Source organism: Coniophora puteana (assembly GCF_000271625.1).
Source record: "Coniophora puteana RWD-64-598 SS2 unplaced genomic scaffold CONPUscaffold_5, whole genome shotgun sequence".
In the NCBI taxonomy this organism is placed as follows: domain Eukaryota; kingdom Fungi; phylum Basidiomycota; class Agaricomycetes; order Boletales; family Coniophoraceae; genus Coniophora; species Coniophora puteana.
The window spans coordinates 2,359,437-2,384,913 of record NW_006913057.1 but is presented as its reverse complement, the minus strand read 5'-3'; the positions used below and the strand labels follow the sequence as shown (position 1 = coordinate 2,384,913).

Here is a 25,477-nt window from a genome sequence, read left to right as displayed (position 1 = left end):
CGCGCTGACAGGTTCCGCGTCTCTGCTCAGTACGTATCAGTATCGACGTCAGTGATCCCGCCACGTTCGGTCGTGTCATTGGCTTAATTCTCCGAATATTTTTTGCCACAAGATAGCGTACATCCAAGACTTACTGACAGACAACCTCCCGCTCTTTCATCGATTAGGCTGTGTCTAGTCTACCCGATTTCTCCCTATTTCGATGGGGTATTCCTGGATTCATGCTTGGCGGGCGAATTGCGGGATATCCGGGAAGCTGTTCCTGGTCGGATGCTGATCGACATCTCCGACTTCCACATTCCCACACTCGCGACCCAGAACGCGTCCCCGGATACCGAAAGTGCCCAACCACAAGACCGCCATGGCCATCGACGGTCTCATCATCCTTGATTCAACCGGGTGAGTGTTTGTCTGCACAGTGTGTACAAAGCTGATTGTCGCTTTCCAGGCGCCCTATCATACAGTCTGGCTACACGTCCTACCCGCCAGGTTACCCAATCTTGCATGTAGATGCGCTCAACACTGAGCTTAGCAAGTGCGCGCGTGCAAAGGATGTAGACCCTGTCATCTATGTAGGACCAGGCATTGGAGATCTCCGCGGCAGCGCCTGCTGTCACGTCGAGGTCGGTGGGATGAGGATCTTGGCCAGCGTCAGCCGCGATGGTGAGTCGTTCATTCCATTCAAAGGTCTTTGCTAACAGGTTCCGATTTATACGTTCCACACTCACGCTGAAACTGATCTTGCTTCATTCGGTGCCCAAAAAGCCGATCCACTCGTGGCGTTTGCTTTCCTCCAGGCGTTCGTCGATGTCCTCGTCGACTACTTCGGCACGGTCAATGCTGCCACGCTGAAGGATAACTTCGATACTGTATATCAGGTATTCGTTTCCTCTTCGTGCATGTGCCAACTCTTCTGATCATCAACTGGCCTGGTGTTATCATCCAATCGTTTGAACGCCCGGTATAGCTCCTTGAAGAGACCTTGGATTCTTCCGGGCATCCGCTCACAACCTCTCCCAACGCCCTCCGGGACATCGTACTTCCGCCGTCTCTTATCACAAAGCTAATAGCGTCCATCGCTCCGTCCGGTCCTTCTCCGGCCTCTGGTAGAACTGGCGCAGGTCCGTATCTGTACATTCATTTTAAATCCTGTATTTGCTAACGCCGCGTCTTCATGAATACAGGTTCGCTGGCAGGGGCCGGTGCAGGGGCCGCATTTGCCTCGCCTATTCCATGGCGGAAGGCTGGCGTAAGGCACAACCACAATGAAATCCTTTTCGATGTCGTGGAGGACATGTGCGCTACGATCGGTCGGTAAGGTTCGACTCTTCTCCAGCCCTCTTTGTTCACCCAGGTTTTAAACTACCTAGGAATGGAGCTACGCTGTCGAGCTTAGTATGGGGAAAGATTGAATGCAATGCTAAACTGTCAGGCACGTTCTTTCTCTTCGTTATCTTTCTTTGCCTTACCGTTTGCGAAGGGACGCCGGATCTGACAATGACTTTCACGAATCCAACTGTGATGACCAACTGCGCTTTTCATCCTTGTGTTCGGTTCGTAGTTTGACCAGCTGGGCAAAGGTGCTGATGCTGACACCAACTAGTCTGCAGCGATGGTCTCGAGACAAGGTCTTCTCGTTCGTACCGCCTGATGGACAGTTTGTCATCGCTGAGTACCAGTACGGTCCCCCTCATGGCGCATTGTCGGGCAATGTCCCGGTACCGATAGCTTTCAAAGCCAACGTTACGACCGACGAGAACGAAGGTCGGCAAGAATTGCGTTTCCCTACCGGTTGCTACTAAATCTTGACTTGTAGGCTCATTCACTCTCACCATCTCCTCAAAACTGTCGACAAAGCCTATGGAGAACGTCATAATCGAGCATTACCTCGGAGAGGACTCGACAGGCGCACAGTGCTCCACGAGCAGCTCCGGTACCGGTCTTGGTACGGTCGGAGGCGCGGAGGGCTCCTGGATGTACGACCATCATAAACACGTACGCAATTTTTGACCGTCAAACGAATTGATATTGATAGTGTATGCACAGGTCCTTCGCTGGGAGATACCCAACTTGACCACATCGGGGAGCTGGTCGCTCCGGGGATCTTGGACATCCAAGTAAGTGGCCAATGGGTGGCTCCTTTTCTGGTGGCTGATTCCCTTCAGGTCGAAGACCCCACGACCAGATCGCACATACTCCATCAAGTTTGATATTCCCTCATATACTTTCTCTGCCCTGAAAGTGGATCAGCTTCGTCTCAGCTCGGAAGCGTACAAGATGTACAAGGGCGTTCGTGGACGAAGCAAGGGGTCCATCGAGTGGAGATGGTAGTCTGTCGATTATAAGCAGTGAATATATACGTTTTAGAACGACTAAAGCGCTACGCGCGGCGGAATTGAGTTTGCAGGCGGGGATGAGGATGAGGGTAGGTACGGTGCTCTCTAAAGTCATAGCGTTCCGCGGTACTGCACATCAGTACCGGGGTCCGAACGAGCTCTGCCTGGGCGTGAGCGCGTCGAAGCGCTTCGAGATCTGCTCCCAGTTGACGACGCTCCAGAACTCGCGCAGCCACGCCTCCTTGCCCCACACGCCAAAGTCGCGCAGCCAGCAGTGCTCGTGCACGCTCAGGCAGAGGAGCGGGAGGAGCACGTCGCCGAGCTTCTTGAAGTCGTAATCGCTCTCCGCCATGCGCGTGGCGCCGTAGATGTTGGACACGGACGAGATCGAGCGCGCGGGCGAGGACGGGTGCAGCGGTGGTGGCTGGTGCGATACACCCGAGACGGGGGATGTCGGGGCTGCGCCTGCGGCAGACCCGACTGACGACGACGACGGCGCTGCGGCTCGGGAGCCAAGCTCTTCGCCGAGGATGGGGTTCTCGAGGCGCGGGTCGTCCGTGCCTGCGCGCGAGCGGACGAGGAGCGTGCCGGCGGCGAAGGTCGGCAGGACGGCGAGGTTGCGGCGCGGGTCGGTCACGAGCCAGACGTAGCCCGAGCCGGACATGCCCAGAGCGGTGCTGGAGAAGAGGGACTTGAGGTGGTCGATGGCGCCGAACTCTTCTCGTATCCGCATGTTCAGGTTGGAGGCTTCGACGTCCTCGTCGATGACATCTGAGGGAGGTTTCTGCAGAGTTTGGGGGCGTGGTCAGAATAAAGGCGAGGGAAAAGGATAAAGGCGGGAGAAAAGCGCGTACAAGGCAGTTGAGGAAGAAGCTGTTGTTGAGTGCGTGACTGGCGTAACTGTACGCGAGGGTCATGTCGGGAGCCATGGCCGTGTCAAGGACAGTCTGAGCGACGGAAGCATTGGCGACGCCGGTATCTGCACGCGAGTTAACAAGTTGAACAACTCTACTCGAATACAGCACGTACTCCGTACTTGCTCGTTGAGGCGCGTAAGAAGTCCATCCTGGTACTCGACTGCAACCGTCTTCAGCGTCTCGGGGGTCATGAACTTGCCCAGGCCATCCTCCATTTTGTACGGGAGCTCCTTGCGAGTGTGCAGAGAGCGCTTGAAGGCGCGCTGTCCGGAACGCCTTGCGGCACCAACTGCACCAGCCAAAAGAGGAGCAGACGACCTAAGACCTGCGTGGACCATAACAAGACGACGACGCGGGAGAGGCAGAGGAGGGAGTGTGCGAGGGGAGGGCGGACCAGAGACGGGTGTACCGGTACGAGTGACTTTTTTCGCGGGACGCGTTCTACTGACGGGCGCTTTCCAATTTGGCAGCTTCGGCCGCTTTTGAGCCGCTTCTCACCGTCACCTACATACTTCCACGTCCGCACGTCCAAGCCTAGCAGCAACACCCCCGCTCGTTACACATAATAGCTATGGCAGGCCCGAAGCAAGCAGCAAAGGCCAACTCGGACGTCTCCGGTGCTGTTACGACCCTCTGGGGTTCCTACCTCGACCAGACCCCAGACCGCCTCAAGCTCATTGACGCGTTCCTCGTCTTCATCATGCTCTCCGGCATCGTCCAGTTCGTTTACTGCGTACTGGTCACCAACTTCCCCTTCAACGCGTTCTTGGCTGGGTAAGCAGAGTGTAAGCACGTTACCCCCATATTCGCTGAAGTGTCTTTTTGGGGCAGGTTCTCGAGTTGCATCGGCCAATTCGTCCTGACTGCGTCTCTCCGCTCCCAGGTTAACCCTGAAAACAGGTCGGAATTCAAAGACGTCTCTCCAGAACGGTACGCTCGGCCTAACAGTTTCCTGTTCATCACCTTATGCAACCCCCGCAGTGCCTTTGCCGACTTCGCTCTGGGTTCCATTGTACTGCACTTCTTTGTATACAACTTCCTGGGATGAAGTGCTGTGCCTCCAATCCATCCCTTGCACCTCACGACTCGTGTAAATCCAAATCGTTCGATTCCATCATCCATAAAACGACGCCATTATTATACAGTCGAGAGAGAGGAGGTTGTAGAGTTGTGCGAGATGAGGGAATGAAACTAAGGAATGGTGATGTGGTGTAATGAACCAGGTTCAGCCTGAACAGCGACTTTAAGCTTTAAGCTTCAAGGCTTCCTCTCGAAGGAGTCGGATCGCTGAAAGAATGCTGAGCATGCAGGACGAGAGTGGGACAGAGGTGGCAACATACACCCATGACAACGACGGCAAAGTCAAAGGCATACTCTCCTAGAAGCCAAATACACATTAGAAGTGGGGGAACACCAGAGTCGGATGGAAACTTGCCGAATTCAAGATACGAGCGCAGGATTTCTGGATTCACTGTTAAGCGTAGTTGACAAAGAGCAGTAACATGACTTACGTCGGACGTCTTTGTTCGGGACTGTGGCTAGCTTCGGCCTAGAGGGTGGTTAGCTCGCGTTCAATGTGTGCTCGATAGTATGTCATACGTGAGACCAGTCGATCGTCGGACGCCAGCAAGGAATGCGCTGATGATTAGAGCGTCAATGCCCCAGTGAAAGAGACGTCCAAACATTGCTAGAGTTCAATATAGTGTCGATGATAGCAGGTATGGAAGTTGTTTGGAAGGTGTTGTAGAGAGGAGGTTGGTTGCTGGCGCGAGGTCCTTGCTACCCTCCGCCAGTCACTCACGTACACAATTCCGCGCCGAGAGATAGGGGTACTTTCTCACGGGCACTTGGAGTACTTGTCAATGCAGTCCATAGCTTTATAAAATTGCTGCTGAAGTTTATAGCGTTACAGCTGATAACTACAAATTGGTGAATGTTAGGAACTACATCAAAGATTACTCCGATAAGAGGCCAGCTTTTCGAGTGCTTGAATGGTTGCCCCCTTCTCTTCTTTGATGATATTTGAGAACGCCTTGAAAGTCGATGTGCTGGCATCGCCTGGAAGATTGAATCGATTTCAGCACACATAAGAGAGAGAAATTAGTGCGGTGGGTGAAGTCCATTCTCAACATACGTTGGAGCTGGAACGCGGCACTTTCGCTAGTGGTGATGTGTCCGCCAGCTTGACTGATCCTCGAGAGGGCAATAGGCACTTCTTCCTTGTTACAGCTGGAGACCCCGTCAGCCAAGACATGAACATTATAGCCGGCTTGCAACAGATCAAGAGCAGATTGTAAGACACAGATGTGAGACTAAGCGAGGACACTGAGCAGATGATGCGACGAGAGAGGGGGAAGGTCTACCTCAACGCCGAAAAGGACGATAGAGCGGACGTCCTTTCGAGAATCGAGCAATACTTTGACCTCCGGCGTCAACATCGAGAATACCGTCTTCTCGACGGTGGCCAGATGAAGAGAACCGAGGGACTTGAGGTCGATTTCGGGAGTGGTATTGCCAAGACCTGACGGAGGAGAGACATCTATCCCGAAATTGAATCAGCGGAGCGGGTGATCCAATCACCTTTCGGGTGTTGCTCGGTCACTATGACGGGTATACCAAAAACCTGATCGACAGAGAATGTAAAACGTGGCATGAAATGCCGACGGCGCCGTGGCGTGGACGGACCTTTGCGAACTTGAGCATCTTGTTTGATATGGCGACGACCTCGGGGAAGGCGTGGATAGCATCCTCTGTGCGACATTTCAAGCGAACTGGGAGCTGACCCGATTTGTGGATTGGCAACGTACTGAAGCGGGACTGTATGTCACAGAGGAAGAAGATGGTCTGGCTTGGGATGAGGCGAACGAGGTTTGACATGGTGAATGTCGGCCGGAATGTGTGCTTATGGATGATGTATGAGGGCCGGCAAGTTCCCCACATGCGCGAAGGCTGTCGAAGGTGACAGGCGCAGTCAGCGACCGAGGCCGTGAGAGAAGAGCGGCTGATGGACGGGGGACGAGGCGGAGTTTGAACGCGAGCGAATGGGTAAATATGGATGATGGGGAAACTCGAACCAGCCCCTGCTGCTCGCCATCGCCAACTCACCCTCGTCCACCCCCGGAACGTCGTCCAAGACGCGCTCCGTCCTCTCCTTACACCCACTCTCTTTACCAGTCCACTCTTTATCTTTATTAAGCCCCTTCTCCCCTTCCAACAAGGCGACCGCACTATGGACTCTTACTTTGACGTTTCTCCCATGTTGCCCCAAGATAACACCACGGCGGACGCCCGCCAGAGGGTGAGCTCACTTCGCTGTCCCATCACTTCCTAAAGGCCCTCTGATATCGCCTAACAGTTCGAGAGCTTCAAGTTTGGCGGTGGCGTTCCCCCTCCGAGCCAGGCCACCCATCTTCGCCGCCCTTCACACGCGCGCTCTCGCTCTCGCAACAACTCTGTTACTTCTTTTACTTTTCCTTCTCACTCCCAGACTCCTTCTATGAATGATGTCCCCTCTCAACTCCCCCCTGTACCATCAAACTCTCCTCCCAAGCGCCCCAACTCACATCATCGACGCCGGTCTTCTGTCTCCACTCGCTGCGAGTCGGCAGAGCTTATGGGTGTCTCCATCCCGGACCTGCCCCTTTCGAACTCGAACGACAATGTCAACTTTGGCGATAAGGATTCCATCCGCCGCCGCGCCCTCTGGGCCCTCGAGGGCAAGCCTGACGTATCATTTGCCAAGGTGGAAATTCCCGAGCTTGATTCGCCTAGTTTGTCCAAAGGCGCTTCCGACTTTCGTAAGTTTCCCCACACTCCGCAGCTCCCTTTGTCTTATCGCATGCTTTGTAGCCCCCAAGCCTTCATACGCCCCTGCATCAAGCCTTGGCGGGTTTTCCAATGGGCTCGGCGCTACTTCTGGCAAGCGCGACTCTTTCAAGTTCATGACGTCGACCTCTTCCATGGATCAGCTGGGAACGTTGCTAGAGGAAGAGGAAGAAGAAGAAGAGGATGTGGACGAGCAAGAGAAGGAAGTTGAAGAGTACACTCCCGCCTTCATTGCTCCACTGTCTCTGGAGCCAATCTCTTTGCCTAAGCCTGCCTCACGACCCCGGCCAGCGAGCCTGAACTTGCGACCCCTCTCCCTGGTTGCCTCCAACACAGTTCAGTCTGCGCCGAGCTGCCTCCCCACTCCCACCCAGACGCCCAGCCCTCGCCCACCTGTCCTGCGGTCGCGGACTTTGGGTTCTTCTTCCGGGTCGAATGGTATGCCTCACTCCGCCTCACCCGATCGCTTCACGATTGTCACGAACCCACTTTCAAATGATGGATGTATGGCTGCCTTCGCTAGCTCTCCAGTCCGCCGCCCTTCGCTTGATTCACAGGCGGATCCTTCTGATGTCTCCCTCAAGAGGCGCAGCAGCATTGGCTACAAGCACTCTAACGACTCAACGTCTCGCGATCTGGTGGCTCTTCCAACTCCAGAGCTGACCCCCACCGAGCGCAAGTTTTCGACCGCGCTCGACTCCGAGTCCTCCGCTCCACAGCCTCTCTCTGCAGCAGAGCAGCATTTTTTATTCAAGTCTCACAATCTGCTCTTGGCGCGTATTTCTGACCTTGAGCGTGCGCTTCGTACACGTTCTCGGTCGCCAGCCTCTCGTCCTATCTCCCTTGCGTCCGATGCATCTTTGACGCCGTCAGAACCCAGTGCCGAGCTGCTGCAGGTTGTTGCCGATCTTAAGGCGGAGAGAGATGAGCTCAAACGAGACGTTGAGGGGTGGCGAACTCGCGTTGCGGATGCCAACCAGCACGCTAGTCTCCTCACCAAGCGCATAGAACAGGAGCGCCGGGATGCTTGGGTTGCCAGGTCTCGTCTTGGCTTGCTTGAGATGGAGAAAGCCGGTGTGGACAAGTTGCTCGTAGAGAAGACCAACGAACTCCGGCAAACAATGGAAAAAGCTGCCCTGGTCGAAAAAGAGCGCGACGATCTTAGGTTCGATGTGGGCGCACTGCAGGCCCGATTGCAGGATGCGGACTTCATCATGGGTGAAGTCGACAACCTACGTGCTTCGTTGGATCAAGAACGGGCCCGGCGCATTGAGCTGGAGAAAATGCTCGAGGACGTTGGCATGGGCCCAACCCCCAAGGTCGCGCGCGCTCCGTTTCAGGGTTCGTTCCGTTTCCGAGGCTTCCAATCCATAGATTCAGAAAGCTCCACTACAGACGTGGAGTCGGTGGATGACACCTTCATGAAGGCTGAAACCACTTTGAACTCGGTCACTGAAGAGGATGAAGAGGCAGACTCAGACGAAGATGCTCTCGTTGGCTATGAAGACGAGGACGACACCGACATGAGCTTCCAGAGCCCCGATGGTTCATCAATCGGCTCCGAGGATGAGTTGTCCACCCGCTTTCTTCAGACTCCCTCACGGCCCTCCCATGTCGTTCAGGGCTCTTTGTCCAAGACATGGACTTTCCCTAGGGGTAAAGCGGTTGAAGTTGAACAAGCCGACGAGGTCGATCATTTCTTTGGCTGTCTGGATGACTCCGACAACTCTCCTCTCGACATGTTTGGTGACGATGGCGGAAAGGGCCTTTTTGCTTCGTCGTTCGGTCAGCACGCTTGTGATGACGACGAACTGCCCTTCATCATCCCTGCGCACGTTGGTACGGTTGACGGTCGTCCACCATCGGTTGTCATTGCCAATCCGGGAGATATTGACGAGGACGAGTTGACTTTCCACGGTGAGGAAGTGGAGGGCGGTATCAAGTTCACGTTCAACCCACCCCCACCTGTCTTCTGCGTCACTCCTTCCGTCGATGACGATGATACTTCGTATTTTGATTATCCCGCCTACGAGCATGCCATGATCCCAACGCCAGACGACAACGCACAAGAGGAGCCCGAGTCGATGCTTCCAGAAATGGAGGATTCGCCCTCCACTCCGACTCGCCAACCTCACGTCTTGCGTGCCCCTTCTCCTTCGTCTATTCCTCGGGCAGTAAATTCGTGGTCATTCTCCTCGACTACCACTCCGCCCAGCGCCTCAAGGGTACCTACAGGTCCTTCAAGCAGATCTTTTGCTTCCCCTCCATCTCGTATTCCGCAACTGGCGACACCATCAAAGCTTCCGAGAATCTCCGGCAAGGTGTCAACGGCAGGTACCAACAATGGTTCGACCTCTAAGCCTTTGCCTAAGCCACGCGTGAATGCACCTGACTCATTTTCTCTCATTTCACAGTCCTTTCGTCAGCTGCCTGCGGCTCTGCTTCGCGAACGGCACCAATTGGCCACAACCCGGCGATGATGGACACCCTTCCCTCCCCTTTGGGGAACCGACTCGATCGATGTGAATACCCCGAACCGCCTATTTCAACCTTTTCTTCTTTCATGTCTTCACCTTTATCCACACGATTCAACTTGCAAAAATTCTCAAGCTTCATCCCTCTGTCGTGGGCGGCACAGGATGCCCCTACTGACCCCAGCCAACTGCCTGCCCGTACCGCGGAGTCAAGCGGGTATGGTGGGCACAATAGCCTCACGAGAGCAACAACTAGTAAATACACCTCTCGAGAGAAACAGTTGGAAAGGCTCAGACAACGTCTACAGGATGAAGGGCAGATGGCTCAGAACAAGCTAGATGTCGGTGTATATCAGGACGACAGTTCAGATATGCTGTACATGTGAGGTGAGAGCGCCCGCCTCCTTCGGTGGCTCGTCCAGATTACTGACTTTGCACGGCAGTTGAACTGTTGTTCCGCCGTTTTGGCTGTGATATTGCCCGCGATTGGCTTAGTCTATAGTTTTTGTTTTGGATGTCTTCAAACTGCCTGTGGCAGTCAGCATTTTACATGCTACGGCGTGACTTGTGTTTCCTGTATTTATACCGCACGCACGTACGTTTCTTGACAAGAACACTTATGGACATTTCTTGGTCATGCCCGTAACTCCCAATTCATGCATATGTCCTGTTTCCTCTACATCTATCAATGTGAGCTGCGAGGGCGCAAGTGTGTATGTAGTCAAAACTGACGACGCTTCGGCTTGTTGCGGAAGCGTGGGAAATGAGTGAAATGTAAAGTCGGGGGAGGGCTTGAGGTCGCTGCACTCTACGGAATCAAAACACCACCCATCTTCCGCAATGGCTACCAAAGTATCTCGCAACCGCAACTTCATGCGCCACTGGTTCGCCATCGAGGTACGCTCGGGCTACTGTCTGTGTGTAAGACCAACCCGCTGACATGAACGCGGACGCAGGCCATCCCTATGTAAGTCCTTTCCAGAACCCGCCCTGTGACCCGCAAACCAACGTACTCGGAACAGCTATGCTGTCGTCGGCATGACCGTCGTCGGTGCCTCCTGGTATCTCTACCGCCTGGCCCGTGGTCCCACTGGTAAGGCAATCCTACAAAACTCGCGCGACTAGTATTAACCTGCTCTATCTCCGAAGTCGTTTGGACCAAGAACAACCCCACTCCTTGGAACGAAGTCAAGCCTGACGAAAACGTCAAAATGATGGACGTCAACGGGCAGTTTGCCAAGAGGTGCGTTCTCCCTGTTCACGCATTGCAGACGGTTCAGTTTGGCTCACTGGGATGCCATCGTCGTTATATCCAGCTGGAGTCGGGACAGGCTGTGAAATTGCAAAGCGAGCTAGTTGTCTGTTAGAGGATTCTTAATGTCTGTACAGAGAGTCTGTCGTACCTCTTTCGCAGTGTCAACCCCCGCTCTTCTATATTGAAATGCACCGCCCATACCTTTCTTTTCCCTGCCAGAAGGTGTGACCCGCTCTCTGTCTCATCGCCGCGGCACATCTACGCTTTACATCCGGCCCGGACGGCCATGACATTGCGCTATAAAAGGTCCCCCGAGAGAGTTGTGTGGGCAGACCGCCCCCTGTTGTCCCATTGCTGATCATAATCTCACTTTCTCTCGCAGCATGGTTGAACGTCTCGACGCTCCCCAGCCCACCTACCCGTTGCCGCCGTTAAGCGACATACCGGATGGCGAAGAGGACAAGCCAGCAGATACCCGGATACTGGTAATCGCTGAGATAATATGGCAACGATGCCACAGCTGACCGTCTTTGATGCAGACTACGAAACTCGGCGCTTTCGACTGGCCCGGGGTCGTTCTCGGTGCTGCAGCGTTCTCGGGATTCTACAGCACCAATGAACAGATGAGCAGCGTCACGCCGCTCCGCACGACGAGGCTTGCATTGCGGTAACTTGGTTCATCGCGCTGTCTCAGGGGCTATAGTCTAACTGGCCTTGCCTCCCTTGGAGGTACGGCATACGGGCGTTCGACACGTCGCCCTACTACGGACCATCAGAGATCATCCTCGGCACCGCACTGAACGCGCTCAAGGACGAATTCCCTCGTTCCTCGTACATCATCGTCTGCACCTTTCCTATAGCCTCTTGAGTGCATGGATGCTGAATGTTGACAGGCCACCAAATGCGGTCGCTTTGGCTCGACTCGCAATGACTTCGACTACACACCCGCGGGCGTCCGCGCCAGCGTCAAGCGAAGCCTGGCACGGCTGCACACCGACTACCTCGATGTCGTGTATGTGCACGATGTCGAGTTCATCGCCACGCCAGTGAGCCTGCGGACGCGAGGGTGCCACCTGGGCGCCCTGGGCGCGGAGAAAGAGGTGTATGGCCTGCTCGAGGGACAAGAGGCGACTGTCCACGGCCCGGGTGATCAAGAATTGCTCGCAGCCATTTCTGAGCTGCAGAAGCTGAAGGAGGAAGGCGTCGTCAAGAACATCGGCATATCAGGTGCATTTCCGTTTCTGCTGCCTTCCAAGCTTCAAAAGTAGCGCCGCCAAGCTGACGGTGGGCAACAGGGTACTCCCTGCCGACTCTTCTCCGCCTCGCGCTCCTCGTTCTTCACACCTCACCACTCCGACCTCTGGATGCGATCCTCTCCTACAGCCACCTGAACTTGCAGAACCGATCCCTCGAGCAGTTCGCGCCCGTCTTTTACGAGCGGGCCAAGATCAAGCATGTGAGCAACGCCTCGCCGTTTAGCATGGGCCTCATCCTCCCGAGCCCGCCGCCGTGGCACCCGGCGTCGCAGGAGGTGAAGGACGCCGTCGCCATCGCTGTCCAGAAGAGCTCGGCCTGGGAGGGCTACGGAGGAATAGCCGATCTCGCGCTCGGATACGCATACAGACGAGGTATCGCGTCGAACATGCCCACTGTCACTGGGCTCAAAAACTTGGAGGAAGTTCATGAAACTATGAAGATTTGGTACGACGTTCTGGATGACAGCTCAAAGCGAAGACAGGAGAGAGTTGCACATGAAGAAGAACTGCTCGAAGTGTTTAGGGAGCACAATCTACTGGATGTTTCTTGGGAGACTCCCGCGTTTAAGAGCTGAGAATGCCGTTGTTCCATTAGATATGCTACAAACAAGAATGTATATGGATGCAATTTTTTGTGTCTCTTGTCAACCTCGTACAATCATGCCTGTTACCCACTTCATCGTGTCTTGATAACTCCAGCATTGACAAGTTTCATAATCTTTTCGCGTACACCAGGATTCTTCATGTGGTCCTGAAGGGCGCCGGGGTTTCCCTGTGCCTGCTGCAGGATCTGCTGCATGACCGGATCTGTCATGATTTGCTGAAAGAGATATGAGTTGTTGTCTAGACCTTGGTATGTCAAATTAACATACCGCAATCTCGGGATCCTTCATAGCCCGCTCGAGAGTCTCTTCTTCGGTCTCGGTGGAACGTTCAGCGTAGATTGCCTGTTGCGTTTTCATTTCTTGTCCATTGATCTCAGCGGTGTGTGCATGTTGCGTGTCGACGGATGAAGCCATAGCCAAGGACTCCAACGCCTGCGTGTACTTCCGCATAGCGTGTTGAATGGAAGCCTTGCGAATGTATGCCTTGACTACGTTCCAAAGTCAGCATGTGAAAAGATAGCTAACGAAGGTTACATACCGAACTTGGGATCGACCTTAAGTGCCTCTTCCACATCTTTCAGGGCCTCAGGAAACGCGACAAGCTTCATGTATGCAGCCGCACGGTTGTTGTAGCCACGAGCGTCCGAAGGATCGCGCTTGATGCTCTCAGTGTAGAGCTTAACTGCGCCGGCGAAGTCGCCAGCCTTGAAAACCGTGTTGCCCTCCTCTCTCGCGACGGCAGACTTGGCCGGATCTATATATGCTTGCTTCTCTGTCTCCGCGATCGCCTTCTCTGTCTGCTGGAGCTTTGCGAGCACGGACGCGTCACGATGCTCCGAGAGGGACTTTCCATAGTACTTCTTTGCGGAGGCGAGATCGCCCTTTGCAGAGTAAGCCGTTCCCGTGCGGGCAAGCGCCTTTGCAAGAAGCTTGTAATCTGCACGGATCTAAATGCTATCGTCAAATGGGGCTCAAGACACAGGTTAACGGCGACCAGCTTACCCCTCTGCCCTCCTCGACAGCCTTCTCGCAGGTCTCGATACACTCATCGTATTGGCCATTCTCATAGTAAACCGCGCCGAGGTTCGTCAAAAACGTGATGTCCTTGGGCCACAGCTCCCAGGCGCGAGCATAACATGCTGCAGCCTCCGTGAACTCACGGGCCTTGTAGTGGGAGGCTCCCTTTGCCTTCTGTGCGAGGGCCTCCTCTTTCGCCTTCTTGTCGTCAGTGCCCTCTTCGGCCATCTCCACATCCTCGGGTTCAGGGGTAGGCTCGGGTTTGGAGGCCTGAGGCGTAGGCTTGCGTTGGGGCGGGGGTGATTGAGGTGGAGAGGAAGGAGAAGTCTGGGACACGCCAGGTGGCATTTCGTTGGAGCCCTCCGGGCGGGTGAAGCCCTGGATGTCGATGCCCATGAGAACACCCATGGCATCAATCATTCGTGGATCTTGGAATGCACTATTCATGCCGGGCGTGAGGGGGGCGTCTCAAGGATACATAATGAACTCACCTGTCCGCAAGAGCGGGGTTCTGTTGTATCAATTGGATCTATTGTCGCAAGGTAGTGAGCCACAAATCAAGATGTGACAAGAAAAGTCAACACTCGTACTTTCTGCACGAATGAGGGATCGGCCAGATGCTTTTGCGTCCTCGGGTTCGCAGCCAGTTTGCCCAGAACGTTCGGGTCGGAAAAGATTTTGCCCAGACCAGCTCCTGCCGCGCTGCCCTCCCTTGCTATACCACGAAGTATCATCAGCAGAAATAAATAAACTAGGGCCAGGACCACACCCACCCTTGGCATCCTGAACCTCTTGGAGGCCCTTGCGCAATGCTGGGCTGTCCTCGAGCTTGATGCCAGCCTCGTACACTTCGATAGCTTCCTCATAGCGCCGCGCGCCATGGAGTGCAGCACCCTTGCGCGCGAAGCCCTTTGCCCACGAAGGATTTATGGAGATGCACTATTCCTCGATCAACAGTCGTAAGAATGAGACACGACATGCAGCACAGGAGCCAGATAACGATTACCTTCTCTGCATCCTCCAGGGCTTCGACCCAGTGACGCTTCCCTGCCTTTGCGGCACTCCTGTTAGAGAAGAGGACATGGTTTTGGGGATCGAGTTCTATGGCCTGTGTGAAGAGCTGAATGGCCTGATCGTAGTCTTTTGCGGCAAATGCCTTGTTGCCCTGGTCTTTCAAAGCAGCCGCCTAGGGAACAACGGTCAGGCGAACGTGAATGGTGTGGTGTTGGTGTGGACGTACGGATGCCATGTTGCACGAACTCTTTGCTGTGGTATTGGAAGGTGGGCTGTATGACAAGGGTTGTATGTGCTTTTGAAGGGATGCAAACCAAAAGGGGCGAATATTCTCGAAGCTTCTGAGGATGTTACACAAGTTATATGCGCATCTAATCTTATCAATAGCCTCTCTTACTACCGTATACGTAGCTTATCAATCAATATCTGTCAATCCATTGACATCACTGACACAAATGTTGTAAAAGTATATGGCATCCGCAGATCAACCTTGCCAAGTATTGTTTCTCATCAAAGCTTTCCTTTCTTTGTCGACACACGCTTATGGCTTAGTTATAGTAAGTTCGTCAACTTCAACAATGTTGCGATTGGACCAAGATAACAAATGCGTCTGCGTAAAGTAACCGATAACGATACAACATGCGTTAAATACAATTGCAAGAAAATAACTCGACAGCAAACCTAGCACAATAATGTGTAATGCGACAGTGCGGTGGAGGGGGTAAATAGAGGGGCGAGTTTCCAAGCTTCAATATGTTAAAGCCTACTACCCTACCCTCGATGGTTATGCCAAAACTTTAGCAAACGGGTATCATGCAAGATAATCAGCCGATAATTGATGAGACGTAGCCATTGCAGAATTCGGGAAAGTGCGATCACAAAAAAAGTACCATCTTCGCTTTCACTGGGCGGGACGCTCTCCATGCCGCCCCGTTGGGAACTCCATCAGCTGTGTCCACTCCGAAGCACTGACAGAGGGCCCCCACATCGTATCAACTTCGGCAGCGGGAGGGAACATATATTGATTTCTGTAGTTTCCGTCATAGCTCATCCGCGTGGAGGGCGGGCCGACAGAACTATACCGCCCCGGGTCCATGTAGCTGGACTGATCCGACGCCGGGTATGGATTCCGCACTGAGTCAGCGTATGAGCTGGATCCGGGAGTGGGGACCTCGCTGTAGCTTTGCCGCAGCGGCTCCGCGTACTGCCGTCCTGCATCCTGGTAAATTCCCGACTGTTGGCTGTGCGATGCCGTGTAAGTAGCTGAGGACGCTGACGCGGAAGATGGCATGGATTGCGAAGTGGGCAGGTGCGTCGACACAGATCCATACTGAGTCGCGGAATAGGAGGCTGACTGTACCATCCCTGCGGTACCTCGTAAAGGATATTGCGCGGAGTGATGATCGACGCCGAGCGGCCCCGATACTCCTTGAGGACTCCCAGAATTACCGGTGCCTGGTGAGCTCGTTGCATAGGGGCCAGCTGGTGAGTCCATTGAGTGCACGCGCGGGAACCTTGGGTTATCATGGTATGGAAAAGCCAGGGTCTTGACCATGCTCAGAACCGCCGCCTTGTGCTTCTCTTGCTGCTGTGGAGGTTCTTTCGCGAAGTCCGGATTGTATAGTGGCGATAGTTCTTTGAGAATTGCCAGCGCCTTATCAGCAACAGGGGTTCCGATGCTTAACTCCAGAGTCTCTACAGCCTTCTGGATGTTTGCGCGAAATAGTGTAGCGCCCGGCTGCTCAGGACTAGAGATGAGTTGGAACGAGAAAAACATGGCTGCGCTGAAGACGTGGAAGGGGCCCCAGTTCATGTGGCCTGGAACCGCGAGCGAGGCGTTAGCAAGGAAGTCGGGTCGCGCGTGCCCAACGAGCGCGATGAGTTTATCTGCGGCCCCCACGGCAATTTCAAGCGATTTGGCATGACGCTCCGCTTTCGCAGTGTCTGCCTCTTTGGCCGCGTCCTTGTCCTTTCCTTTCAAAGGTCGCGTTGGAACGGAGGAGGCATATGGCCTATGCAAGGTGAAGCGGATGTGATAGTAACTCGTCCGTATGATGACACTTTGGACGCCAATTCTCCTGGTAGCAGTGTGCGAGGACGCAAGGCTTCGGGCGATGCGATACTCGTCAAGATCGAGTTCATGTGGAAGCTCTTCCAACCACTGGGTCAACGCACGGTCATTCTCTAGTACGTTCTCGTAAGAGATTTCGCGTAGGGACACAGCATTGTCCATGATGTCGCCGAGAATATAAGCCAATCGGAACAATGCATGATTAGGGGAATAAAGGCGAGGTTCCGATGGATTTGTTGGATCAGAGAGCGCAGGAAGGTGGGTATCAAAATGATGTGACGCGAACGAGATCGGGCGCCCAAACATGAATGCTTGCCAGCTATTTGTAGAAATCAGTGCGCATATTCAACATTGAGGATGATGGTAGATTTACCGCTCGAGTAAGACAATATGCCACCAGGCCCAACGCCTTCGCTCTGCTAAGTCAATGGACATTCGCCATTTCTTCGGGTCTCGGTGCAGACCCATAGCCATGCCTATGCTGACCAACTCACCCCGCACGGACCAGATCTCTTCACTGTCCGTCTTGCTCAGCGTGAGGAAGTGACACCGAATGAGTAAGCACTCGACGAGATCCAGACTGTAGGTCTTGTTTTCTGCCCTATGTCGTTCTAAGGCAACCTTCATGGCATCGTAATACTTCCGTCCCAGGTCTTCGCCAGGCGTGCGGGTTATGCTGGCAAGGAGATGATGATCAGGAGGAAGATAGTGGACTGCAACAGCGAGAATGAGGAATCCAGTGGCTATTGCAAGGCGATCAGTTGTTCCATTCCTATAACGATTCCATGCTTGAAAAAACGATGTCTGGTTGACATGCCTGTATATCCAGTTGCAATACTCAAAGTAGTAGGAGATGAGTTGGTCAGTGATGTTCGGGTGTGGGAATGTGGTGTATAAATCTTGGTCCCACCCAGTAGGAGCAGGCAGATCATCGACTGAGTCTGGTTGAGGTGGATCAGGAGTGCCATCTGATTGGCGAGAATCGGTCTGATGGGCTGTTAAGGTGGAAGTGTTGGAAGGACGAAAAATGCTTACGAGGGTAAGATGGGTTGCAGCACTAGTGGCGCCCGTGTAGAAACCGCCGGGACCTTGGCTGCCGAGAGAACCAGGGGCATTTTCCTTCTCATCCGGTTCTTTCTTGATGACCGGAAGGGTAACGACCGAAGGTGTGTCGAGGGGACGTTTGAGAGGATTATGTAAGATGGAGCCAGGGCGGGAGTTGGCGAGGATGTACGTTTCGAGCAGAGAGACCGAGTGACGGAGACGATTTATCTCTTGGATTGGGTCGACCCGGCTGGCATTTCTGAGGGCAACGTGAGCCAAAGATGGGTCAAGATTTGTAGCCGCGAACTGACCCGTCATCTCCGCGGAGCTGCATGTCAGACTCATGACCTCTAGCGTCTTGGTAACACAGCGCAATAGTGCCTAGGCGCAACGTTAACGTCTAACGCTTATCTCGAGACGGAGCTGAAGCTGTTGGCGCTCCGAACATACCTCGGAGAACACAGCTCGAACACGGACGATTTCTTTCCGGAAAGGTACATAAGCGAAAGTGAAAGTGAAGAGCTGTTGGAGGTGTACCTGTCACATTTAAGCTTGCTGTTTCTACACGGTTCGCAGTTAATGGCCTTGCGAGCGCGCTTTGTGGGCGGGCGTTGGTCCTGGTCCGAGGAAGCGGGCGGGGAGGTGCGGGACCTGACCTGGCCAGTGGTTGGATTGTTTGTGGCGCTAGTGGAAGATGTTGCGGACTGCGCGGTCGACACGGAGGAAGAAGGGTGGACAACGTGCTGGTGTTGCTGTTGCTGCTGATGTTGTTGCTGTTGTCTGTGATGGTGCTGGTGGTGCTGCTTTGGCCTAGTAGGCGACTGGCCTTGGTGTTCGTCGGGCATTTGGGAGGGAGAGAGGGGAGAGACCAATCGGGGCAGTCGAGAGGCTGAAAAGGAGGGCGACAAGAATCCGCGGACTGGCCAAGTACAAATACGTCCTCGCTCAGTCGCAGCTCAGCCGTCCCATTCAGAATCTCAGTGTCAATGCCATCCTCCCCCCGCACGACAGGCATACTCCTCCCTTTCCCAGCCAGCCCCTACTAACGTCAGCTGATCCCCAATAAGCTTCCGTCTCAAATTCGGCAACATCCGTCACCCCCACCGACTCGCATCGCGCCTCGCCACCTCGAGAGCTTAGAATAATCCCAGACTCCGTCTTCCACACCTTCTCTCCTACTCACCATTATTTCCATTGGCTACTCACCTAGCCTTCTCTTCGATCTTCTCATTCTTAAATCCAATCTATCCCTCTCCGGACACTTTTACCATCCATCGAAACCACCAGGATCAGGCGTTTTCTGTCACACACGTCAACGCCCCGACCCCGTCCTCATCGCTTCCCCTCGACCAATTAACCCCAATCGATCCCACCCCTCCTTTTCCCTGCATCCAGCCTTTCCTCGATCCGGTGTGCACACATCCAACCACGCCCTTCCGTTCCGCCATGCGACAACGCCACTAGTACTCTAATTTCCATTCTGTGATCACACAATGCGCCCCCTTCACCGAGGCGGAAGCGAAAATAGATGCGGCGAAGCACGACGCTCGTCTTTGATATTATTCCCTTGTCTAGGCCTGAAGAATGAAAATCCAATCTCATTTGTGCTCATCGAAGTGCAGCAACCGTACATATATGTCTACTTACGTGGATAATCGACTCATCTTCTGCATACGTTTAATTCGATTATTGATTTCCGCCTGCAGCTCTTTCCGGAGCGTTTGTCCGCGCTCGCCCAGGTCATTTTGCGAGGCCGCCGCCGCCAGCACTTGGTCGATCAGCGTGTATGGCAACCAGGTAGCGTACACCGTGTTGTTCGCGATGTGCGCCACCTTCTTGTCGCTCTGTATTTGGCCTGTTGAGCTGGCGTAATTCGGAATCCATTCTCGGGAAGACCCACCTTTTTGACGAGCGAAAGGGTATGCTCCATTGCACTCACGATCGCGTCGAACCGCAGACTCGTCCTTATAAGATATTCCGGGTGTTGCTCCTTTTGAACTCAATTTTAATCAAGTCCGATTGGCCGAATATAACATTGTACTTGCCTCAAGTGAATTTATAAGCCAGGGCGGCGGGGGCGACCGATCGAATGCAAGCACCGTTTCGTACGCTGACTTCGTGTACTTGTGATCCGTCTTGGGTCCATCGTGTTGCTCCAACGCCTGCCGGAGGTATCTCCACCCCCTGTCTGCGGCCGTGCCGGGCCAAGACGAAACTTTGTCCGTGACCAGCCAGTCGGAAGTATCCTCTTGCCTATAATGACGATATGAACAAGACCAGGAACATGACAGCAAGGTTTATAGGACATACAGGACGCCGGCCGGGTCCCGCGCGAGCCGCAGGCACTGAGTTGTCATCATCGCAAATAGATCGCCCATGTCAACCTTGAGGTCACGAGCCATCGTCATTGCCATGTCAAATTGATTTGTCTGACCGAGCTTGAGGATGACCGCTGCCGGCGACATCAGCAGGTCTTGTATATAGTTCAGCAACCAGTCATGTGTGGGCGGAATAAATCAAACCTGGAGCAGAAAGTAGAGATGGATCCTTCTTGATGAGTTGCAGCCTTGCCGTCACGAGTGTATAGTCGAAGCGCACTGCTTCAATGTCAACAATCTCCAGGTCTGGATGATCTTCGCTAAAGTTGGACTTCGGGATGTTCTTGGTCACTCGGTGGCGTGTGCGTAACTGGAGATTGTTTAGTATTAGATAACACCATTTATTCATGTCTTACCTCGGTAGTAGAGTCATTCACGATAGGAACAGTGAACCAAGCACTCCGTGAATCGCATAACGAGAGAGAATTAAGAGCAAGCATGAAAGACTCCAACTGGTCTTCCAAGGGTTCTATGATGTTGTCGAGCCGTTGAGGATCTTCCGCTAGTTTGCGGGCGCGATGGTACATCGTACGAGAAGCTATGAACAGCATCGTAAGTCGCAACGAATAAAGAGTATCATGAGACATTAGGCGTACCGTTACGATGGTCTCCGCGCATAGTATACCACGTATACAGTATTCGGGAATAAAATGGCCGTACTCGAGGATCCGTATTGCGAGCTTTGAAGGCCAAGGCATCTTCAACCTCATTCGCCAAGTCGGTGAAGATCAATGACATGAGTTTTTCGACCGCATTGTCCTCGCACATGCGGTACACAATGTCGCCGATGCAATCGCGTTTCCTGCAAGAAAGCGGATTAACGGCAAGTAGGGTAGGAGTATATATCACCCACAAATGATCGTAAGGTGTCGTCAGTATTGAGGTGTATGCATCTTCGTAGCGCCCCAGTTCGATATAACCCCTGATTAAATTAAGCCATAAGTCCTCGGTGTCAAAATCAGGGGTCGAGACCATGAGAGCATGCTGAATGAAGGCAACTTCATGCTGCGTGAGCGAGTAGGTTTTAAACAGGGCCGCCATATGCAGATAGAATATGTACTCCGAGTCGTATAGTTTTCCGCCAGGGATTACCGAACCAAGGGCCTCGGCGTCCTCGAACGAGAGCCCGCTGTTAGCGCCTGCTTTTCTGAGAGGTCAATATGAGCCCCAAAAGCCACGCATGCGAACTCACCGAACGATCCTGCGGCTTTCTCTAATAAAAGTGCTGCGTCATCTGGCCGCCCAAACTCAATCCACAGGCATGCCGTAGAGAAAGTCACGGCGGGTGTCCTTGGAAGCCACAAGAGCAGCTCACGTGAAACTTCGCAGTACCCGAGCAATCGTGCGCGTTCGCAAAAAAGTACCTCAGAGCTCGTAACATGGGCAGGCGATGTCGACTGAAGCATTCCAGTAGCATCCAAAAACCGATGAGCAGCGCTAGGCAGCTCGCTGATGTCGAAATTTTGCGCCAGCAAACGATGCAGGAGAGGGAAACTAGATTCGCCACGAGGATAATGCGAACTGGACACCTGCATGTCGTTCATCCTCGCAATTACCTCGTCGGTGGCCGAGCCGTCCGATGACTTAGATCTGTTGTTAGTAATATCGCCTGCAGGCTGACGTGCGACAGAGCGGAGCATAGCCAAACCCCGGAATACAGCAAATATTTCTTCTATAAGGGAATGATCCCATCCTGTTAGGTCTTCCGAAATGAAAAACAGCAGAGTGATGAGGGCCAGGGAAATATCGTAACGCGCATGGACGGTCGTCGAGACGTAGGCGGTTGTAAGAGCGGTGCACCACTCGGATCGGCTACACGGCAGGAGCAACTCCACTTCATCTTCTTCCTTCTTCACCTCTTGATCAAATCCGGCAACCAAATCAATTATGGTGCGAACATCTCTGTCCAGATCCTCCAGACTTTGAAGCCGGGCGTAAATGGACTCCTCGGTAGCCTCATCCACTTTTTCCCTAAGCTCTAGTCGGAGTGCTTGATCTTGAATTATATCAACCGTGGAGAATGCGATTTCCTGATGCAAAAGATCGACGACGGCAGTTTCCAGGGCCAACAGAGCCTCGTTGCCAAGTTTGTCGCATAGGGTCCAAATGATATCGAGCAAAAGAAAGTGTTGTTCGACGGGGAGAGACTCTGTGAGCTGCCGGTGCGTTCGTAAGGGGAGGTCTTCTACCGCGAGGATTCCGACCCTTTCTCGTTCCACAGCCATGATGGTGCCGGAAGTATCGCCTATTCCCAAAGCGAGAGGCCAGCGAGCGCTCCGTTCAAGCTCACGGCAACGTGCAATGAATCCCTCCCAATCTCGTTTGAGGGCACTCCAATAGTTCGCATATTGAAGCACCCCCGTTGATGGGTCACGTAAGAGACTAACGGTGCATCCCACGACTGCTGTGATGTTCTCCGCAAGCGTCAGATAAGGGGTCACCAGCTGGGATGGCGGCGGACCAGGAAGAGATAGGCAGGCTTGAGTGTACTGATCTATAGCTGTTTGAAGGGTGAGAGGTGAGAAAACACCTGGTCGAAGGATAGCTTCAACGAATTTGTCTGTCAATGAACCTGGTGACAGAAGCAGCTCGTCTAGGTATGTAGGCGTGAGCTCCGTTTCTTCTCCATGGGTCGCTGCCTCCCACACCAAGTCCAAAGGTGCTTTCGAATCGACCAACGCCAATTTAGTTCGTTCTACCAGAGACGTGCCTTGCTTTTCCCAAAGCAGGTACAGAGTACCGCTGGTCACGAAGAAATCCTGGAGATGGCAATGGATACTAGAGCTAGAGCACTCTATAACCTGCATCTCACGAATGGAATCTGCAGTCGAGTCAATCAGGTGAAAGTACCCGCCCATGTTAGGGGCTGCAGGCGTCGGAATAAATGCGAGAACATAGATGTGCTGCTCTGCGTCGTTAATAACAGAGAAAACCCGAAGAAGGTTGTCTCCTCTGCCTTCTGCAAAGGCCGAACTAGCCCTTCCTTCTAACGACGGAGTCAATGCTCTCCCAGGAGTGGATAATGGCTTAGATGCTACACAGCCACCTTTGGCAGTCCAAAGTCTGAGGGTACGGTCCCGGGAAAGAGACCAGAAGTTGCTGATATCTATAGGTTGTGGATGACTTGCGAGCGCGACAATCTCGGAGCCTCCTGAGTTTAGATTGGGTAGGAAGGAAGTGAAACTTCCGAGGAAAGAATTCGGGTGAACAAGGGACTCGTTCCAAAAGTCTGCGTGAACGTTCAGCATATATGAGACAAATTGACATGCGCGAGCATATACTCACCATGGCTCACATCATCCCCGAGTTGTTCCGTCTCAACTCGCAATAACGATCCGTTTGAAAGCCCCACGGCAACACAGTAGACACCATGAACCAGGGACACTCCGGTTATCTTGTCCGACGTTGCCTTGATAAGGTACTCGCGACACCAGTTTTTACTAAGAGGTTCATGCCACAGACGCGTCGGACTCGATGCAGGGAGAACGAGGCGGTAGAGGGAACCACTGGTTGTTAATGCAAGAAGATGAATTTCATTGTTACCGTAGGCGCTTATACCTGGTGCAGGGAGAACGGGTGCAGGGAATACGAAACGGATGGGTGGAACGTCGCTGGACAAGGATGAGAGTTCGACTACCAGTCCGCCATGGAGCAGCCGAAGTAAGATTGAGCCCGTATGTGAGGCGTAAAAGACAGATGCAAAGGACGCGTGTTCGACAGGTAAATCCGCATCGGCCGGTATTGTCGGTAGGGGTAGATTTTGGCGTGAAGTCTGGAGTGGAATCGAGACAATGTGAGCGGGAGGGGAGAGTACTGAAAGCTGGGCTGAAAGCAAGAAGTTACTTGGCGTCATTTTGAGCGCGTACACCGAGCGAGCTGCGGTCTGTTAGTTTCTTCACTCAAGCTTCCGAGCGTTCAACGTTCAACCACCGCGGACGTCGAGTGTCGAAAAGTTGAAGTGGAGGCGTCTGAAAGAGTGTGAAAGCGCTCGCGTCAACAGCTGCAGCTGGTTAGTCCAGTCGCGTCAAACGTCGTATTTGCTGAATTCAGCCCAATAACAACCACAACGCGTTCGCACCGCCACCGACGAGGTAAAGTCGCGTGTTACATTTACACTTATGTTTGCATCCAGTCAATAACAACATGTTGCAACATTTTCCCTTTACGATAGCAGGTCAATTGTCAGAGGATGTACGCTGTGGTCATTTGACATCCAGCCCATTACTTCTAGGTAGATCTAGGTCCCTGCTCGCTACATGCGCAGTGCAAGTTGGCCCCGAATCGACGTCCGAATCTCGGCAGCATTCTCCGAGAATAATTGAACGGCAGGCCCAAGAGCGACCGCCCGGTATCACTTAACAGACGACTCCATCGTGTTCATTCTTTCCTACCCTTGATGTCGCAACCAACTTTGTTTATCGGCATTAGTGCCCGATAGAGCGCAAAGCAAAGGCAGTACTCGTGAATTACACATGGGAGTGCATGCACAAGTCACATTTAAACTCGAGGGTTCATCCTTGATATAGTGTTGGACAGTGATCAGTGGAGGGCTCATGTCATTGTGTAGTAGCCAGTGATGCAGAGAATATATCGTACATTCGCTCAATTTCTATATGGTAAATGCCTTCAGTAGGATGAAAAACATCAGCAAGTGCTGAAGTTCTTCCTTTTTAAAGGCAAAGCCTAGACGGCTATTAGACCCTAAAGTCATATTGTCCTTTCGACAAATGCCAATAAGTCAGGAACCGAGGACATACCTTTCGTGTCGTGTGGACATATAACAAAAAGGGACAATGCGTTCCAGTTTGAGATTGACAATTCCAGCGAACGTAGCACGAGGCGGGTAGGTTGAGCGACTCTCACCGCGCGATATAGCAGACATCGTGATCAAATGAAGTTGAGAAGAAGAGAGCAATCATAAGATGTGCAAGGCAGCGATTAATCGAAGAGGAGTCCTAGAAGAGATTAACGTCCAATCAGACTCGGACATGGTACCTGAGAACGCCAGGGGCTAGGTAAACTGCAGGATATAAGCGCAAGCGAGAGACACTAGGGCACTTTTTGCCACAATTAGTAGAAAAGACAGCATGAAGGTGGCCGCCAGTGGTCCGCGATTGATTGAGCTAAATAGTAAACAAAACCTCACTGCTATGTGATTCAACATCCTCACCCTTAACCAAAGGAAGCGAGCATTACATCTATCGGATTTTCGTGCGGTGCACGTCAAAACGCCGACAGCTTCAAAAGAGAGATGGCATACCTCGCCTAAAGCGCTTCAACCTTCA

The 25,477-nt window shown here is 53.1% G+C and overlaps 8 protein-coding genes across 8 annotated transcripts; 5 read left to right on the top strand and 3 right to left on the bottom strand.

The window, feature by feature from the left end:
- The first annotated feature begins 241 nt into the window (after positions 1-241).
- Positions 242-3,098, top strand: CONPUDRAFT_136966 (clathrin adaptor mu subunit). Its single transcript, XM_007769933.1, has 11 exons — positions 242-399; positions 449-663; positions 766-878; positions 968-1,121; positions 1,185-1,314; positions 1,371-1,432; positions 1,481-1,553; positions 1,604-1,764; positions 1,817-1,995; positions 2,047-2,117; positions 2,166-3,098. Exons 1-11 carry the CDS (start codon positions 362-364, stop codon positions 2,329-2,331), a joined length of 1,362 nt encoding a protein of 453 aa, XP_007768123.1. The 5' UTR covers positions 242-361; the 3' UTR covers positions 2,332-3,098.
- A 652-nt stretch (positions 3,099-3,750) lies between these two features.
- Positions 3,751-5,030, top strand: CONPUDRAFT_81956 (defender against death DAD protein). The gene is made up of 7 exons (XM_007769609.1): positions 3,751-4,027; positions 4,085-4,183; positions 4,235-4,540; positions 4,594-4,631; positions 4,689-4,715; positions 4,765-4,802; positions 4,853-5,030. The coding sequence occupies exons 1-3, from the start codon at positions 3,825-3,827 to the stop codon at positions 4,299-4,301; spliced, it is 369 nt and encodes a 122-aa protein (XP_007767799.1). The 5' UTR covers positions 3,751-3,824; the 3' UTR covers positions 4,302-4,540; positions 4,594-4,631; positions 4,689-4,715; positions 4,765-4,802; positions 4,853-5,030.
- Positions 5,031-5,147: 117 nt separating this feature from the next.
- CONPUDRAFT_81953 (Isochorismatase hydrolase) lies at positions 5,148-6,209 on the bottom strand. Its single transcript, XM_007769605.1, has 6 exons — positions 6,061-6,209; positions 5,939-6,003; positions 5,834-5,876; positions 5,617-5,774; positions 5,388-5,565; positions 5,148-5,311 (listed from the first exon to the last, which is right to left on the bottom strand). Exons 1-6 carry the CDS (start codon positions 6,128-6,130, stop codon positions 5,202-5,204), a joined length of 624 nt encoding a protein of 207 aa, XP_007767795.1. The 5' UTR covers positions 6,131-6,209; the 3' UTR covers positions 5,148-5,201.
- A 138-nt stretch (positions 6,210-6,347) lies between these two features.
- On the top strand, positions 6,348-10,252 carry CONPUDRAFT_81942 (uncharacterized protein). The gene is made up of 4 exons (XM_007769596.1): positions 6,348-6,551; positions 6,609-7,050; positions 7,103-9,939; positions 9,996-10,252. The coding sequence occupies exons 1-3, from the start codon at positions 6,483-6,485 to the stop codon at positions 9,556-9,558; spliced, it is 2,967 nt and encodes a 988-aa protein (XP_007767786.1). The 5' UTR covers positions 6,348-6,482; the 3' UTR covers positions 9,559-9,939; positions 9,996-10,252.
- A 55-nt stretch (positions 10,253-10,307) lies between these two features.
- On the top strand, positions 10,308-11,017 carry CONPUDRAFT_103670 (uncharacterized protein). Its single transcript, XM_007769932.1, has 5 exons — positions 10,308-10,449; positions 10,509-10,519; positions 10,575-10,645; positions 10,702-10,795; positions 10,869-11,017. Exons 1-5 carry the CDS (start codon positions 10,393-10,395, stop codon positions 10,888-10,890), a joined length of 255 nt encoding a protein of 84 aa, XP_007768122.1. The 5' UTR covers positions 10,308-10,392; the 3' UTR covers positions 10,891-11,017.
- A 138-nt stretch (positions 11,018-11,155) lies between these two features.
- Positions 11,156-12,884, top strand: CONPUDRAFT_103667 (Aldo keto reductase). Its single transcript, XM_007769931.1, has 5 exons — positions 11,156-11,292; positions 11,347-11,474; positions 11,537-11,648; positions 11,701-12,034; positions 12,103-12,884. The coding sequence occupies exons 1-5, from the start codon at positions 11,191-11,193 to the stop codon at positions 12,636-12,638; spliced, it is 1,212 nt and encodes a 403-aa protein (XP_007768121.1). The 5' UTR covers positions 11,156-11,190; the 3' UTR covers positions 12,639-12,884.
- Positions 12,885-15,270: 2,386 nt separating this feature from the next.
- On the bottom strand, positions 15,271-19,017 carry CONPUDRAFT_103666 (uncharacterized protein). The gene is made up of 6 exons (XM_007769930.1): positions 18,352-19,017; positions 18,265-18,296; positions 18,126-18,195; positions 17,806-18,073; positions 17,144-17,757; positions 15,271-17,089 (listed from the first exon to the last, which is right to left on the bottom strand). The coding sequence occupies exons 1-6, from the start codon at positions 18,657-18,659 to the stop codon at positions 15,601-15,603; spliced, it is 2,781 nt and encodes a 926-aa protein (XP_007768120.1). The 5' UTR covers positions 18,660-19,017; the 3' UTR covers positions 15,271-15,600.
- A 376-nt stretch (positions 19,018-19,393) lies between these two features.
- Positions 19,394-24,045, bottom strand: CONPUDRAFT_123432 (uncharacterized protein; the record flags this gene model as incomplete). The annotated part of the gene is made up of 10 exons (XM_007769929.1): positions 19,394-19,658; positions 19,715-19,804; positions 19,860-20,067; positions 20,125-20,287; positions 20,337-20,502; positions 20,549-20,730; positions 20,789-20,994; positions 21,046-21,334; positions 21,385-23,421; positions 23,478-24,045. The coding sequence occupies 10 exons, from the start codon at positions 24,043-24,045 to the stop codon at positions 19,458-19,460; spliced, it is 4,110 nt and encodes a 1,369-aa protein (XP_007768119.1). The 3' UTR covers positions 19,394-19,457.
- Positions 24,046-25,477: the final 1,432 nt, after the last annotated feature.

Bases quoted from the DNA above. Each gene is read 5' to 3' on its own strand.
- CONPUDRAFT_136966 (XM_007769933.1), top strand. From the start codon at position 362: ATGGCCATCGACGGTCTCATCATCCTTGATTCAACCGG. The intron at 400-448 runs GTGAGTGTTTGT...GTCGCTTTCCAG, and splicing joins ATCATCCTTGATTCAACCGG to GCGCCCTATCATACAGTCTG. The intron at 1,765-1,816 runs GTCGGCAAGAAT...CTTGACTTGTAG, and splicing joins TACGACCGACGAGAACGAAG to GCTCATTCACTCTCACCATC.
- CONPUDRAFT_103666 (XM_007769930.1), bottom strand. From the start codon at position 18,659: ATGCCCGACGAACACCAAGGCCAGTCGCCTACTAGGCCAAAGCAGCAC. The intron at 18,074-18,125 runs GTCAGTTCGCGG...CGTTGCCCTCAG, and splicing joins CAGCTCCGCGGAGATGACGG to AAATGCCAGCCGGGTCGACC. The intron at 17,090-17,143 runs GTAAATCTACCA...TTCTACAAATAG, and splicing joins CATATTGTCTTACTCGAGCG to CTGGCAAGCATTCATGTTTG.
- CONPUDRAFT_81942 (XM_007769596.1), top strand. From the start codon at position 6,483: ATGGACTCTTACTTTGACGTTTCTCCCATGTTGCCCCAAGATAACACC. The intron at 6,552-6,608 runs GTGAGCTCACTT...ATCGCCTAACAG, and splicing joins CGGCGGACGCCCGCCAGAGG to TTCGAGAGCTTCAAGTTTGG. The intron at 7,051-7,102 runs GTAAGTTTCCCC...CATGCTTTGTAG, and splicing joins CAAAGGCGCTTCCGACTTTC to CCCCCAAGCCTTCATACGCC.
- CONPUDRAFT_81953 (XM_007769605.1), bottom strand. From the start codon at position 6,130: ATGTCAAACCTCGTTCGCCTCATCCCAAGCCAGACCATCTTCTTCCTC. The intron at 5,775-5,833 runs GTGATTGGATCA...CTCCTCCGTCAG, and splicing joins GACCGAGCAACACCCGAAAG to GTCTTGGCAATACCACTCCC. The intron at 5,312-5,387 runs GTATGTTGAGAA...TCAATCTTCCAG, and splicing joins TGCCGCGTTCCAGCTCCAAC to GCGATGCCAGCACATCGACT.
- CONPUDRAFT_103670 (XM_007769932.1), top strand. From the start codon at position 10,393: ATGGCTACCAAAGTATCTCGCAACCGCAACTTCATGCGCCACTGGTTC. The intron at 10,646-10,701 runs GTAAGGCAATCC...CTATCTCCGAAG, and splicing joins CCTGGCCCGTGGTCCCACTG to TCGTTTGGACCAAGAACAAC. The intron at 10,796-10,868 runs GTGCGTTCTCCC...CGTTATATCCAG, and splicing joins AACGGGCAGTTTGCCAAGAG to CTGGAGTCGGGACAGGCTGT.
- CONPUDRAFT_81956 (XM_007769609.1), top strand. From the start codon at position 3,825: ATGGCAGGCCCGAAGCAAGCAGCAAAGGCCAACTCGGACGTCTCCGGT. The intron at 4,028-4,084 runs GTAAGCAGAGTG...TTTTTGGGGCAG, and splicing joins TTCAACGCGTTCTTGGCTGG to GTTCTCGAGTTGCATCGGCC. The intron at 4,184-4,234 runs GTACGCTCGGCC...CAACCCCCGCAG, and splicing joins AAAGACGTCTCTCCAGAACG to TGCCTTTGCCGACTTCGCTC.
- CONPUDRAFT_103667 (XM_007769931.1), top strand. From the start codon at position 11,191: ATGGTTGAACGTCTCGACGCTCCCCAGCCCACCTACCCGTTGCCGCCG. The intron at 11,293-11,346 runs GTAATCGCTGAG...TCTTTGATGCAG, and splicing joins CAGCAGATACCCGGATACTG to ACTACGAAACTCGGCGCTTT. The intron at 11,649-11,700 runs GTCTGCACCTTT...GAATGTTGACAG, and splicing joins CTCGTTCCTCGTACATCATC to GCCACCAAATGCGGTCGCTT.